The following is a 15497-nucleotide window of genomic DNA, read 5'->3' as shown; positions in this document are numbered from 1 at the left end:
TTATCCAAAAAATGGCTGTCGGGTAATTGCAGGGTCCTAGAAAAGTCATACAGTGGTCTTTTATTCCACAGCTCCGTCCATTCATTCAGACATTACCAGAGCAGATCTTGATTTAGCATAACATCTACACTGTATGAAGTGCCTGATTCAGCTATAGACCTACGACGAGACAGAAACCAGTGTACATGTTTAGATGGTGACATGAAACCAGAACACCTGCAGGAAACCCACAGTCATATTAAAACATGCAAAAGTTATTTGAGCTTTAGTGCCCCTTCACACATAGTGCGAATTTGGTCGAATTGCGCAAGAAGTGCGCATGAAGCAGGAATTGTATGCAAAATGTGTAAAATTTTAGCTGCCTTCAATGCCTCGTACACCTGTTGTGACAACTATTTGTGCACACCAGCAGCTGAAAGACAGAGTGTGTGGTGTGAGAGCCCATCAAACCTTCTCGCGGCAGGTATCGGCCAAATTCCAGCTGACGCACAGGAATAACTAACACCGCTCGCATGGCACTTGGAAAATGTGTGGCCATTCGCACTGTCATCACGAAAACAGTCAGCAGACAATCACTGTCAAGCTGGATTTGTCTAAGTGCCTCACAACTGTGGAGCTGCAAAAAACGTGGTGCATGTCTCTCTCACATACCCCCCCCCCCCCGCTTCCCCTACACATCTGGCGTACCGGGTGGGGGGGGAGCACACTTGCATAAAATGCTTATATGTATGTACAGATCTGATCACATGGGGGCTACACAGCGAGGTCTGATCGCACTCAACATGAGGAGGAGCCTGTCAGCTGATCGCAGCACATTGAGAGCTGGATCGCAGCTCAATGCACACATTACAAGCACAGAAACCACCGCCAGGACAGTTATATAAATAATTATGACAATACCTACATATGCAATTACATAAATAATGAAAATGTATGACCACATAAGAGAAAGAGTGACATGTTGGTCTGGGTGCTAAACGGACAGGGGGGGCATGTCCATGGCTGTAAAGATCTCTGCTCCTGGATGTCCCAGCTTGAGAACACGTTCCTGGGAAGACTCCTGGTGGATCCAAACTTCTTCCATTTGCGGATGATGGAGACCACTGTGCTCAATGGGACCTTCAAATCAACAGAAATGTTTCTGTACCCTTCCCCATATTTGTGCCTTGAGACAATCCTGTCTCAGAGGTCTACAGACAATTCCTTTGACTTCATGCTTGGTTTGTGCTCTGACATGCACTGTCAACTGTGGGACCTTATATGTAGACAGGTGTGTGTCTTTCCAATTCATGTCCAGTCAACTGAATTTACCACTGATTGGGAGGAAAATTAATAGTTGCTTTTTCAATTGATTTGGTGCGTGTGATGAAAAAAAGGTTGATCCTCATTGTATTCACACTTATTTTGGGGAGTTGCAGCATGTTAACAACCTAGAGGAGACAGACTCATCTGTCTGTCTCTCTGTATATCTGTTTATTCATTCACTGCATTGTTGAGGACAGATGGATTTTTCACAGCAAAGGAAATGTAGAACAAACTAAGAAATCTAATTTGTAAATGTAAATAACTAGTTGATTTATTGGAAAGCTTTTTGGGATGTACGAGGTCTGTCCAAAAAGTAACGGACCTTTTTATTTTTTTCAAAAACTATATGGATTTGAATCACGTGTGATTGCATCAGCCAAGCTTGAACCTTCTTGCGCATGCGTGAGTTTTTTCACGCGTGTCAGTTGCGTCATTCGCCTGTGAGCAGGCTTTGTGTGAGCAAAGGTCCACCCCCCTCGTCAGATTTTTATTGCAAATAAAATGTCTGAACGATTTGGAGCTTTGCTGCATCAAATTTTTCCAGAAACTGTGAGAGACCTCCAGGTGGACACCATTCGGAAAATTCAGACGGCTTTCAGGGATGATTTTATGGGGATTATATAGATTAAGGAGTGCTCCAGCCGGTTTAAAGACCGCCCACAGCGGCTGAGAGCGCGGCGCACTCCGAGTGGCAATCGACAGGCTGAAACCCTGCTGAAACAACCAGATCATTTCCAAAGTGAAGGCTTTGTTGATCCGGGATGTCATCTGACTTACACAAAAATGGCAGAAGACGTGGACATCAGCACTTTTTCGGCACATTCCACTGTTACAGGAGTTTTTGTCATGGAAAGAGGAGCGGAGGGATTTGCGCGTCGGGACGGAGCCGCATGGCGCAAAGCAATGCCATGATGAAGCCTCACAGGACATGTTCTGGCATGTCCAGCTCATCCACAATTTTTCGGATAGTCACACGACTGAAAAGTCACTGAAAGCCGTCTGAAAGCCATCTGAAAGCCGTCCTGTGAGACCAACACGGAGGTGCTTTTATACGCGCCATTCGTGACTCTGTGGCGCATCCCTCCGCTTCTCTTTCCATGACAAAAACTCCTGTAACAGTGGAATGTGATGAAAAAGTGCTGATGTCCACGTCTTCTTCCTAGTTCTGTGGTAGTCAGACGACGTCCCGGATCAACAAAGCCTTCACTTTCGAAATGATCAAGGTTGTTTCAGCGGGGTTTCAGCCTGTGGATCAGCGCTCGGTTCAAGCTTGGCTGATGCAATCACACGTGATTCAAATCCATATAGTTTTTGAAAAAATAAAAAGGTCTGTTACTTTTTGGACAGACCTCGTAGTGGTAAAAGTGACTAAATTAATATTCACTAAAACTGCTTCCTTGAACAATTCTCTAAAATTGATTCTTTGAACATTAGCGGAATTTATTTATTATAAACCAGGGTGTAGAATACCTGGAAGTTTCTGGCCATGATGGATTTCCTGTCATCCTCAATCTGTCTGAACTTGGTCCTCAGGCCCTTCATCTGGTTCTCCATCTTCATGACATATTGGAAATCCCTCTGAGTTCGCAGGTTCAACACTTCAATGGACTGAGACATGTTTTGCACCTATGACATGACAGATAACCGAGATAAAATGTCACCTCAAATAAGGTTACATGCAGACTTATTATAAATCCTTCAGACTTACAAATCCTTTTGTCATTTGAACAGTCATGCAACTTTTTAATGCATGGGTTTTGCTTAAAATATGATGAACATGCTTTACAAACTTTTCCCAACATATGACAAAGACACAACTTTAATCCATTACATAATGTATGAAATCATAATGTGCTGAATGTTAACGTGGTGACCTTGTGCATGATGTTGTTAAGATATAATAGCTTCTGTCATTGCCATCTGGTAGCCAAGAGGCTGCATTGGTGGCAGCAGCATTAACGTTGCACAGAGGTGGTATATTTCCCCCCTGTGCATGTGCTTGCCTTCTCTAGTAGCTGGCGGAGCTGTCTGCTCTTGGCATCTCGAGAGCAGAGACTCTGTTCTGGTGCCACCACTGTGCAGATACAGCGCCCATCAGCATCCTGAGCCGAGCTGTACACCTGCCAGCCCTCCTTTGGACCGATTGTCTGCAGGGATAAATATATGCACAGCATGGTTACCTTACTTTACTGCAACATTTAGATAATGTGATGCCATTACACTGACTTCACATTTACTTGACATAGATGGTCTTTGGGAACTTATTAATCTCAGTTCATACAGAATGATCATAAAAATATATATTCTTGTTAGACATACAGACCCCAATTTCATTTTCAATTTATTTAGGCAAATCACAGCAAAGCTGCCTCAGGTGCTTCACACAAGCAAGGTCTAACCTTACCAACCCCAAGGGCAAGCACACAGGTGACAGCGGTGAGGAGAAACTCCCTCTGATGATACTAAGGAAGAAACCTCAAATTCAGACCAAATTCAGAGGGGTGACTCACTGCTGAGGCCATTCGAACAGTTACAAGGTTTTTACAAAGCTTTACGAACATGAAGAAAAAGAAAACAGGAATTCAAAAAAACATGACATAATAACAAAAGAATATGTATTTGATGAGAAATCTACGCCGTGGTTATGCTACAGGCTGTGGTCATCCAGCATGCCATCAGTGGGCCTGTCCTCATGCCATCAGTGGGCCTGTTCCTGCAAAAATGTCCATTTCAAATGCAGTGTGCAGTGTGTCAGTCCGGCATCCTGTGTTCAGTGGTCTTCCCGCTATCCATACCTTGGACAAAGAGAGAGAAAACAAGCAGAATCAGTCTCCCGGAAAAACTACACCTAAGGTATAATTCATCAGCAATAAATCAACAGAAAAGCAGAGAACATACTAAGGTGATCGCCAGCTCCACTAACACACCCAAATTTTCGATAAAGTTAAGGCAGAGACCTGTTCCGTTGCTAATAAAATACATTTAAAAGGATAGGAAGCATAGTACCATACTGTGCCAGTATGCTAGCCATGCGAAAGTGAGAATAAATGCATCTTAAGTCTGGACTTGAATGTCTCTGCAGAATCAGACTGTTTTATCTCCATAGCGAGCTCATTCCACAAAACAGGTGCATGAGGTGCACTCCAACTGTTATACTGGATTCAAATCAAATCATGCTTAAGCCATGCTTTATTTTGCTGGTATAATTGGAAATCACACACTTTTACACACTGAAACTAGACACCAAGGATCAGTTGTGGGCCCACTTAGTTTAAGGCAGTGATTCTGAAACCTTTTTGGTCCCCTTTGGAATCTAAAATGACTCAGGCCCCTAATGCCCATGAATGATTCTCCACCCACATAAATGAACTTTTTAAAATACTGGCAACACACAAAAAAACTGATCCAGATTGAATTTATTTGAAGTAACCTTATCCAACACATCCTGCAAAGTAAGTGCACAATCAGGAGGTACCGTTTTAAAAATTCAATGTTACCAACCTATATTTCATAAAATAATGCATTTAAAGACATTATAAGCTATTGTTAAGGACCCTTGTGCATAACTTTACCTGTGCCTCACTTTTTACAGTTTGGAAATACATTAAAAAAAACTTTGAAAATGGTGATTATAATGTGAAAAAAATACCATTTTTTGCATGTTACTTTGTTTCATGTGAAATTTGCTCATTATATAATAAAGCTTATATTTATTCTCTTGAACCTTTCAAAGAACTACACCAATCAGTGTCATACCCAGTATTTCTCTGGTCATCACACGAGTTACAGAACCAAAATATCTTCACTTGGAGTCAAGCAGCAGTCATTTGAGTAAAATAATAGGCTTGTAACCAGAATCCAAAATTGTCAATTCATTTGAGAAAACACTATGTTCTAAACATATAGCCTCTGATTTTATAATTCCTGTTTATTAGATTTGGCACCTAAATGGATCCCCTACAAAACAGTGCTAGTAATTTGTTTCAGTTATATTGCAGGAACATCTGGGAGATTCACATAATCAGGGATGTGGATGCCCCTTAAAATGTAGTCTCCGTATTAGCATACTCACAGAGGGGTACGTGCAGGAATGATACAAATATATTTCACTAGAGTGTCTTTGTCTCAACCATGATCTAGAAATTAGAAGTGATGTATTTATTTCTAGTACCTCAGAAATGACAATATGTGTCAAATGTAGTCTCTGTAGAGTCTTGCAGTCTCCATAGTACCTGTTGGATATGGAAATGTATGACGCATTAGGCTGTTAGGAGTTCCTAGTTGGGATCTGTATCTGCCATAAATTAACATTATAATTGGACTTATCTCACAAGTTAGGGTACTGGTATACTGTAAAAGAAATAAATATTATCATTACTATTTTTTATGCAAGGAGGGAGAACAAAGCTTTATGAAGTTTCTGATGTAGGCTGTAGTCTCTGCAGTATGTCAAGATTAGGGATGGGTATTGATAAGATTTTATCTATCGATGCCATTATCGATTCTGCTTATCGATCCGATTCCTTATCGATACCTCGTGAATTTTGTACTAAAAGTAGGCTTTACAGGTTTTCTATGTATTTCATTGAGTCTTAAAGTAAATAAATATGAAATTCGTCACTGTATCCTTGATCTCTGGACATAAATAAAAATCAACAAAACGGTGTTTCGCTTTGAAGTTATTAATTCAGTCTGGATTCTATCGTTCTAACTTGACTCGTCAGAGAGCCGCGCAACATCTGGAGCTGTGTGAACAGAACGGAGGACGATTCTCGTTTCTTTCTCGCAACAAGACAGGAGTCCGAGTTAGTAACTTTAATCTACACAAAAGTGAATCACGATTGACATATTCAGGGATGAAAGTGGTGAAAAACAAAAAAAGCTGATTACCCAAAATTACCCCCCAACACCACCCACACGAAAATGTTTGAATTCTAGAAGCTCTGAAATGCAATCTGGGACTATTCCAGACAATAAACTGCAGTGAGTGCAGCATCCATTTAGGTGAGAAAAAAAAGAACTTTCCTTATTCAAATTCATTCCAGTAGTATTCTGCTCTTACTAGGATGCAGCAGTTTTCTTGCTTGGCAGATAGTTCTGGAGGAAATCACTGAAGAAATTAACAAACACATTGAAAATATGGTTTGACCGAAACAAACTGTCATTAAACTTAAATAAGACAGGGATGAAATGGAGGTGTAAGAGTCACTAGGTGTTCACAGGAAACACTTATTTCTGTATTTATTTATTTATGTTCATTGTTAGTTGCTTTTATATTTTCTGTTGCGTTTCTATTCAGGTTCTTTTTGTCTCTTTCTCTAAAATTGTATATAATAATCATTAGATTATTAATATATAAACAAAAATAAATTTAAGAAATATTACAATTTGAAAACAAATGCACCCAAACGTGATGACAGCTGCAACTGCTTAATGCTAACTTTTAACATTGAAAATGCCATAGACATGCTAACACGTTAGCATCACTCTCGTTTTTAAGTTATAAAATACATCTATCAACTGTTTCAGAAGACCATAACAGGTCAGTTTAACATAGAAAAGGTAAATAATACTCACAGACGTATGCTCTTTAGGGTTTTAGTGGGGGAAAATTAAGCGAAAGAAAGAAAGAATAAACGAAGCAATAGATCGAAGCATTGCTTCAATCTGCGAACCACTGCTTTGATTGGTTCAAGGTTCAAAGCAAAGCCGCACTGAAGAAAAGTTGATTACAGACCCGCTGCAGGGTCTGTAATCATTAATCAATGTAGAGAAATGATCATTTTCCTGACAAACACCCCCCAAAACACCGGCCACTCTGAAGGACCGATAACAGAATCGTTAAGCACAAAGCTTAGCACAAAGCTTATTGATGTTGGTGGATCGAATCATTTCTTAACAATACCCGAAAGGAACCTGTTCTCGATACCCATCCCTAGTCAAGATAGTAGGATATTTTGAGAGGTTTATGAAACAAGACTGCCTAAATATTACTGGGGAGAATATGACTTCAATATGGGGATTGGATACCACTTGAATAGGATATAACTTGTGTGTGTGTGTGTGTGTGTGTGTGTGTATATATATATATATATATATATATATATATATATATATATATATATATATATATATATATATATATCCATCCATCCATTTTCTTCCGCTTTATCCGGAGTCAAGTCGTGGGGGCAGCAGCTCAAGCAAAGCCGCCCAGACCTCCCGATCCACACACACCTCCCCCAGCTCCTCCGGGGGAACCCCAAGGTGTTCCCAAGCCAGCTGAGAGATGTAGTCCCTCCAGCGTGTCCTGGGTCTTCCCCAGGACCTCCTCCCAATGGGACGTGCCCAGAACACCTCTCCAGCGAGGCGTCCAGGGGGCATCCAGAAAAGATGCCCGAGCCACCTCAACTGACTCCTTTCGACGTGGAGGAGCAGCGGCTCGACTCCGAGCTCCTCCCAAGTGACCGAGCTCCTCACCCTCCTCACTCATCTCTAAGGGAGTGCCCAGCCACCCTGCGGAGGAAACTCATCTCGGCCGCTTGTACTCGCGGTCTCGTTCTTTCGGTCATGAGCCAAATCTCATGACCATAGGTGAGGATCGGAATGTAGATCGATCGGTAAATCGAGAGCTTTGCCCCCCTACTCAGCTCTCTCTTCACCACGACGGTCCGATACAGCGACTGCATCACTGCAGATGCTGCACCGATCCGTCTATCGATCTCACGCTCCATCCGTCCCTCACTCATGAACAAGACCCCGAGATACTTAAACTCCTCCACTTGAGGCAAGGACACTCCACTGACCTGAAGAGGGCAAAGCACCTTTTTCCGGTCGAGAACCATGGCCTCGGATTTGGAGGTGCTGATTTTCATCCCGGACGCTTCACACTCGGCTGCAAACCGCCCCAGTGCACGCTGAAGGTCCTGATTTGACAAAGCCAACAGAACCACATCATCCACAAACAGCAGAGACGAGATTCTGTGGTTCCCAAACCAGACCCCCTCTACACCCTGGCTGCGCCTAGAAATTCTGTCCATAAAAATAATGAACAGAACCGGTGACAAAGGGCAGCCCTGGCAGAGGCCAACGTGCACTGGAAACAGGTTTGACTTACTACCGGCAATGCGAACCAAGCTCCTGCTGCGGTCGTACAGGGACCGGATAGCCCTTAGCAAAGGACCCCAGATGGCGTACTCCCGGAGCACCCCCCACAGGGTGCCCCGAGCGACACAGTCGAATACCTTCTCCAGATCCACAAAACACATGTGGACTGGTTGGGCGAACTCCCATGAACCCTCAAGCACCCGATGGAGCGTGTCGCGCTGGTCCAGTGTGCCGCGACCAGGATGAAAACCACACTGCTCGTCCTGAATCCGAGGTTCGACCATCGGTTGAATTCTCCTCTCCAGTACTCTGGAATAGACCTTACCGGGGAGGCTGAGGAGTGTGATCCCCCTATAGTTGGAACACACCCTCCGGTCCCCCTTCTTAAACAGAGGGACAACCACCCCGGTCTGCTAATCCAGAGGCACTGTCCCCGATCACCACGCGATGTTGCAGAGGCGTGTCAGCCAAGACATTCTCACAACATCCAGAGACTTAAGGTACTCAGGACGGATTTCATCCACCCCAAGAGCCTTGCCACCGAATATATATTATATATATATATATATATATATATATATATATATATATATATTATATATATATATATATATATATATATATATATATATATATATATATATATATATATATATATATATATACATACGAGGTCTGTTAGAAAAGTATCCGACCTTTTTATTTTTTCAAAAACTATATGGATTTGAATCATGTGCGCTTGCATCAGACAAGCTTGTCACGCCTGTCGGTTGCGTCATTTGCCTGTGGGCAGGCTTTGAGTGAGCACTGGTCCACCCCCCTCATTGGATTTTTATTGTTTAGGAATGGCGGAGCGACTGCCGCTTTGTTCCATGAAAATTTTTTCAGAAACTCTGCCAGATAGCCAGATGGAAGCCATTTGGAAGATTCAGATGGCTTTCGGTGAAGATTCTATCGGTATCACACGGATTAAGGACCATTAAAACTGGATTAAAAACGGCCCACGGCGGCGGAGGGCGCACCGCGCCCCGAGCAGCCATCGACAGGCTGGAACGAGCAGATCACTTCCAAATTTAAGGCTCTGTTGATGCAGGATGTCATGTGACTAGCAGAGAAGTTTCAGAAGAGGTGCAAACAGGTCTTTGCATTCAAGAAGCACCAAAATATGCAAGCATCTAGGCCAGGGGTGGCCAAGTTCAGTCCTTGAGAGCCACATTCCTGACACTCTTAGTTGTCTCCCTGCTCCAACACACCTGAATCCAATGAAAGGCTCATTAAATGTCTGCTAACGAGTCTTTCATTGGATTCAGGTGTGTTGGAGCAGGGAGACAACTAAGAGTGTCAGGAATGTGGCTCTCGAGGACCGAACTTGGCCACCCCTGATCTAGGCTCTGCCGGGAGTAAAGAGGGGGAACAAATGTCTGTAATGAATTCCATAAAATACTATTTACAATCGCACTTCCCTGCCAATTCCCAGCCCTATTATAAAGTGAACCAAATTTGTATCTTCAAAGTAGAATTTCTCAAGAATGTACCTGCCATAGAACATGCTTGTGTGTAGAATTTTTTTCTCCATGATGCATGTGAAGTGTATGACTAGCTGGAATCTGTTGAGTTACTGATATCTCATGTGTATGTAGTCTCTGTAGTGCTACTTACTTTCATCTTTCATTGAAACAAACCAGTGATAGTACACTATGTGGTCAACTTGTACATATGGCCAGTTCTTTTTTTTTATGTTCCAAGTATTTGTGTGCCTTTATCTTCAAAAAATAGGTGGTTGGAGTTCTGGGTTAATAGCTTATACATAATAAGAGTTTGAATACTACTGCGAGCACTGTACCTGTATGCCTCACAGAGCATGAAGTTACCTGAATTTATGCTAGGAAAGCCTTAATGTATATGTAGTTGTTATAACAGGCAATGTTGAAGACAAGAACAACCACTGTATTGATAATTAGTTGCTTCTAAATAAGATTCTTTCAAGTTTATCTGTCTCCGTAGTAGGTCATTTCTGCTGGTGACCATACTGTTAAATATCTTCTTAAACGTTCTGCTTTACAATCAACAGTTGGTGTGTTTCTTGTAATACCAGGGCTGACCAGTTTGACTATGGGAGTTTTGTGTACTCTGAAAGTTTCATATGTTTTGAGCAGCCTTGGCAAAATGGCCATGATTTTGTTTTCACGTTTTGTTTGTTTATGTTTTATACTGGAACCACTTGTAAAATTATGATGGAGGTTTTACAGCAGAAATTTTGGTTCAGTCTTTTGACTCACATTACAGGACACAGAAATAACTCCATCTCCAATCCTTTGGTGTTGTTAGATATATTTCTGTGTTTAATTATGGCTTCCTTTATTTGTTTTCTGTATTTCTTTTGGTATTACAGTAGTTATTATATTTAGGGTTATATTTTTGGTTTCATTCTTATTCTCACTTTCCTTTGTTCTTCTTTGGTATGTGCATGCAGAACTGGATTTACACAGTTTGTACCACTTAGGATAAAGAGAGTTAGGTTACAATTATAAATCATATGTCTCCCGTTATTGTGCAGGCCTGGGGCAGGGGGATGGACCTCCCTTGACTGCCCACGGGGGCCAATAAGAGAAGGATTTTGCGACATAAGGTCCGCCTTTGTTACGCATATGTAATCCTGTATAAAAACTGCTTGTATCCATTGTCCGGGGTTCTGTAGGAGAAGTTCTGCAGGGCCCAGGCCTGATTATTTTTGCTGTGACTTTAAATTTACAAGTGCAGAATAGTTTGAGTTTGTTACAGAAAGAGCTGGGGGAGAATTAACAGTGTGTACCTTTTTGGCATAAAAACGTTCTTCACAAACCTAATGTAGTCTCCGTAGTACCTGTTTTTGTTCACAAGGATCAAGCACTCAGTCGGTCACTGAGAAAAATCCAAATGGTATTTGCTCATCAAATTTTGCATGATCCCTTGGGATGTTGTTATCACTGTGAAACAGACTATTAGGCATAATACTGAATTTAATTTTTTGACCAAAGTGAAACATAGGTGGTACCCCTGATTGTGCACTTACTGTGCACTTTTTTCTCATTTGAACAATGGAAAAGGCAATACTGATTTTCCCTAAACTCCCAGTTTTGACACCAAAATTAAAAACAAGGCTGTGATTAAAAACTGCATATTTGATAAACATCACATTTTGCTATCAAAAACGCATGTCTTTAGCGTGAAACTAGTGAAGAACACTCAAAACAATAACATTTCCACTGTGTCCAAAGAAGCACAAGGCCTATGCAGGCCGTGAGGCCCATTGGATCAGCGCTTATCCCCAGATGCAGTAGTGTGAACAGGATGAGAGTCGATGACTTCCCTTGGATGAGGCTCCAGTCCATCACAGATTAATTCTTCAGAGAAGGCCAGTACCCATTTACAGCTGGGTGAATTGCATCAATGCTAATATCTTATCCAAGCACACACAGAGGTAGCCTGAAGCACACACCTAGATGTATTTATTGGTAGTCCAACTCTATACCACAGAGTCACCTGCTCTATAAATCTATAAACAGTGCGGGAAAATGCCTGAAATCAACAAAGAGATGGACATATTTAAAAAAAATAAAATCACACACCATAGAAAACACCCTCTTATCAAGTATGAACAGTCTGTTCATCTGTAGATGACCCATGGTCACAGACGTACAGTCATGAAATGACATGAATGAAGCAGGGCACTCTAATGTCCAGTATGCTATCACGTCCACATGTACTGGTCCGGTGTGTCCAGCCAGCCCCTCGCACGTATCCATGTGGAACAGAGCTCACATGGGTGATGTGACAGTCAGATCACCCACTGTGTGTTATGATCTGATGGGCCACTGTTACCTGGGGCAGCCTGTCAGTGTGTGCGCTGTAGGTGGACACACCCCCTGTCAGTTCAGCGCACACACCAACACACCATCTGTACATCCATATATCAGCAGCTCATGTAAGTCCCCCCCCGGCACTACATTTTTATGGATGGGGGCAGCGCAACACGCGTGCAATTCACATGCATGCCACATGTGTGTGCGGGGGGTGCTGACACTCTGGCACACGCTGTTTTGCAAAGCCACACTCGTGGGGCACTTAGACAAATTTCACAGCCAGCTTGACAATGATTGTCTGCTGACTGCTGTCATGATGATTGTGCGAATGGCCACACATTTTCTAAGTGCCACACGAGCGGTGTTAGATGTTTGTTTGTGTCAGCTGGAATTTGGCCGACACCTGCAGCGAGAGGGTTCGATGAGCTCTCACAGCGCACACTCTGTCTTTCAGCTGCTGGTGTGCACAAATAGTTGTAGCAACAGGTGTACGAGGCGTTCGAGGCAGCTACGAATTGACATGTTTTGCATACAATTCCTGCTTCATGTGCACTTCGACCAAATTTGCACTGTGTGAAGGGGCCCTTATGATTCACATTCCAAACTTTTTCAAATCTCAATAAAAGTTCAACATCAAACTCAACTTCTACAGAAAGCTTTTTAGGAAGATAGGAAGCAAGTGAAGCTTTGTCTTGGGCCCAATTTTTCCACATAATTTACAGGTAAGTGGCTCCAGCCACATTAAACCCCTGGAGGCTGTCTGCCCTTCAACACTGAGATTCAGAATGAGAAACAATCTCTTGCTCTCAGCGTTATATCATTTTGGGGAAAGTTGCCTGCTCACTACTGTAAATTTAGGAGAAATCAAAGCATTTCTTTCTGTAAATATCTGTAAAATGATGGGAGAACTGCAGATTATTTTTGATCTCAATATATACATTTGTTCATCCATTCATCAATACAAAATCTTTACTTGTGGCACAACAACATGATAATTAAAAGCATTATATTATTTTAAAAAAGTCACAATAGATACAAGTGATATTTATATATCTGCTACACTGATAACAATATGGAGAATAACAATTATTTCCTACGTCTTTAATGCTGTCTTCTTACACTTTGTTGTTGTAAAACCTTTTCAATACACCAAAAATGGGGCCATACTAAAATACAGAATGGAGCAAAATGGCAACTAATAATCACAAAATGGGGTTAAAATGTAACAAAATGGAACAGAGTGAACCAGACTGAATCCAAATAAGTACTTTTATTTAATTGTTTGGCTTTTGTGTTTTTTTGTGAGATGCGCTCAGTACATGTAGTAGGGGCAGGTGCGCCATCTGGTGTTCAAGAGATGAAACTCCATTTCTTTATATTTTACCCCCATTTCGTTATCAGTCTGCATTTCTCTAAAAAAAATTAAATAAATTAAATAAAAGTAATTAATTGAATCATATTTGAAGTTAGTCTGCTCCATTTTGCTATATTTACCCCGTTTTGTTATTATCAGTCCCCATTTCACTCCATTTTGCTTAAAAATAATTAAATAAAAGTACTTAATTGAATCATATTTAATCATATTTGGAGTCAGTTTTTTCCATTTCGTTACATTTTACCCCAATTTCGTGCAGGCTCCATTTCGCTCCATTTCATATTTTAGTATAGCCGCCAAAAATGTATGTTGCGTTCCTTTGTTTGGTGTTTTGTAAAATATGAAAAATAAGTAACTTAATGTCTTCTTAAAATTTTACAAGATGATAAGACCATTAACAGTAATCGCTGTACATATTTTAAAGCCCATCAGTTCACGTCTTAATCCTCAAATAAACAACTTTCCAGACTATTTTTTTTTCCTTTCCAGGTATGAGGAGTCATTGTAAGTCGACTGCTAATGAAAGGCCCAATCGACTTAAAAAGACTAAGGTCAGCAGTTATCGATACAACTGGTCGTATTAAAAAGTTTCTTTACATTTAATGAGGTAAATATGAGCACGTTTACCTCCATGGTGCTTGACACTTCTCATGACATTTTCAAAAGTTCAGTGGGGATAAAACGTGTTTGTTTTTTTAGCGTGTGTGTGCCATTACATTATACAGCTGTGAGCCCAGGATGGTGATTGTGTTCCAAATCAGTACTGCTCTGATTATGTTAGTGTTTGTCCCAAGTAAAAAGATGATCACCAAAACATCTAAAATTACAGCCCATGTTGAAAAATGTCAATGTCCACTTTAAGAGACAAAGCAACAGTGACAAGGGTTAACACTGAGCAAAATATTGGTTCCAGTACCTCAATTGACTCTGGCCCTGGAGTTTTCTTCACTTTCTTTCTTTTGGAAACAGGTCTCTGCTCTTGATAAAGCTCCTCTTAAGGGCCTTTTGGACCACATGCAATTTTTGCGCTAAATGTTGCTTTTGAATGTGGATGGGGCGGCGTTTTCTCCGTCACCATGTCTGGAGGCTGAACAAATCCCAAAATCAGCATGTTTGGGAAGACTCATGCTCCCCAAAAAAGGAATAAATAAATAAATTAATTAATTAATAAAAAGCATAAGTACTCAGTCTGCAAGTCAAAACCAGAAGATGAGCAGTAAAAAGCAGAAGAATGAGTGAAGTTTATGACGGAGGTCATCCTCCTGGCAGGAGAAATTTTCCAGAATGACTGTCCTTCAGGAAACCCGATGAATCCCACAGCACTGCCGAGGCAGAGCTGGGTCCGCCCTGCCTTCACTGCGCATGCATCGGAGACCGACTCTGAGTCTGACTCTCTACACCCAAAGCGATCAAAGGGAATAATGTGATTATTAACCATCAGATGACAAAGTAAAACCTCTTAAATCATTCTAAAGTCAGTTTAAGCAGAAACAAGGCCGTTTTAAGCAGAAACGAGGTGAATTGCTACTGACACTCCAAAATGGCGTAGGAGAAGCAGCACGTCAGACTCAGACCTGCTGTGGTGCTCTGATCGGACCCCCATCTTTTATTATGAAATAATGGTGAATTTGTGTGGAAATGATTGTTGTACAAAAGCTTCAGATATCTGTTGCTGAGATAGATGATGACTGGAGTGCAGGTTTAAGCAGAAACAAGGTGATAATCAGTAAATTGCTGCTTTCACTCAGAAATGACGCTGCTGATGCTGCGAAATCACTCATGCACAGTGAAGGCAAGGTGAATTTTAGAGGGGGCCGCTTGGTCGGCAATACCGGCACACTCCGACATTCTCCACACCTGGACATATT

General features: G+C 41.5%; 1 protein-coding gene across 1 annotated transcript in view; it reads right to left on the bottom strand.

Annotated features, from left to right (window-relative positions):
- The window catches only part of olfm3a (olfactomedin 3a), a 189223-nt gene that overhangs the window by 25580 nt on the left and 148146 nt on the right, over window positions 1-15497 (bottom strand). Inside the window, exons 2-3 of the mRNA XM_034171624.1 lie at window positions 3309-3452; window positions 2776-2931 (exon numbers count right to left, since the gene is read on the bottom strand). Of these exons, the coding sequence (XP_034027515.1) occupies window positions 2776-2931; window positions 3309-3452 (300 nt within the window). The remainder of the gene's footprint in view (window positions 1-2775; window positions 2932-3308; window positions 3453-15497) is intronic.

Source organism: Thalassophryne amazonica, chromosome 1, assembly GCF_902500255.1.
Source record: "Thalassophryne amazonica chromosome 1, fThaAma1.1, whole genome shotgun sequence".
In the NCBI taxonomy this organism is placed as follows: Eukaryota; Metazoa; Chordata; class Actinopteri; order Batrachoidiformes; family Batrachoididae; genus Thalassophryne; species Thalassophryne amazonica.
This window is presented reverse-complemented; position numbering and strand designations above follow the sequence as displayed.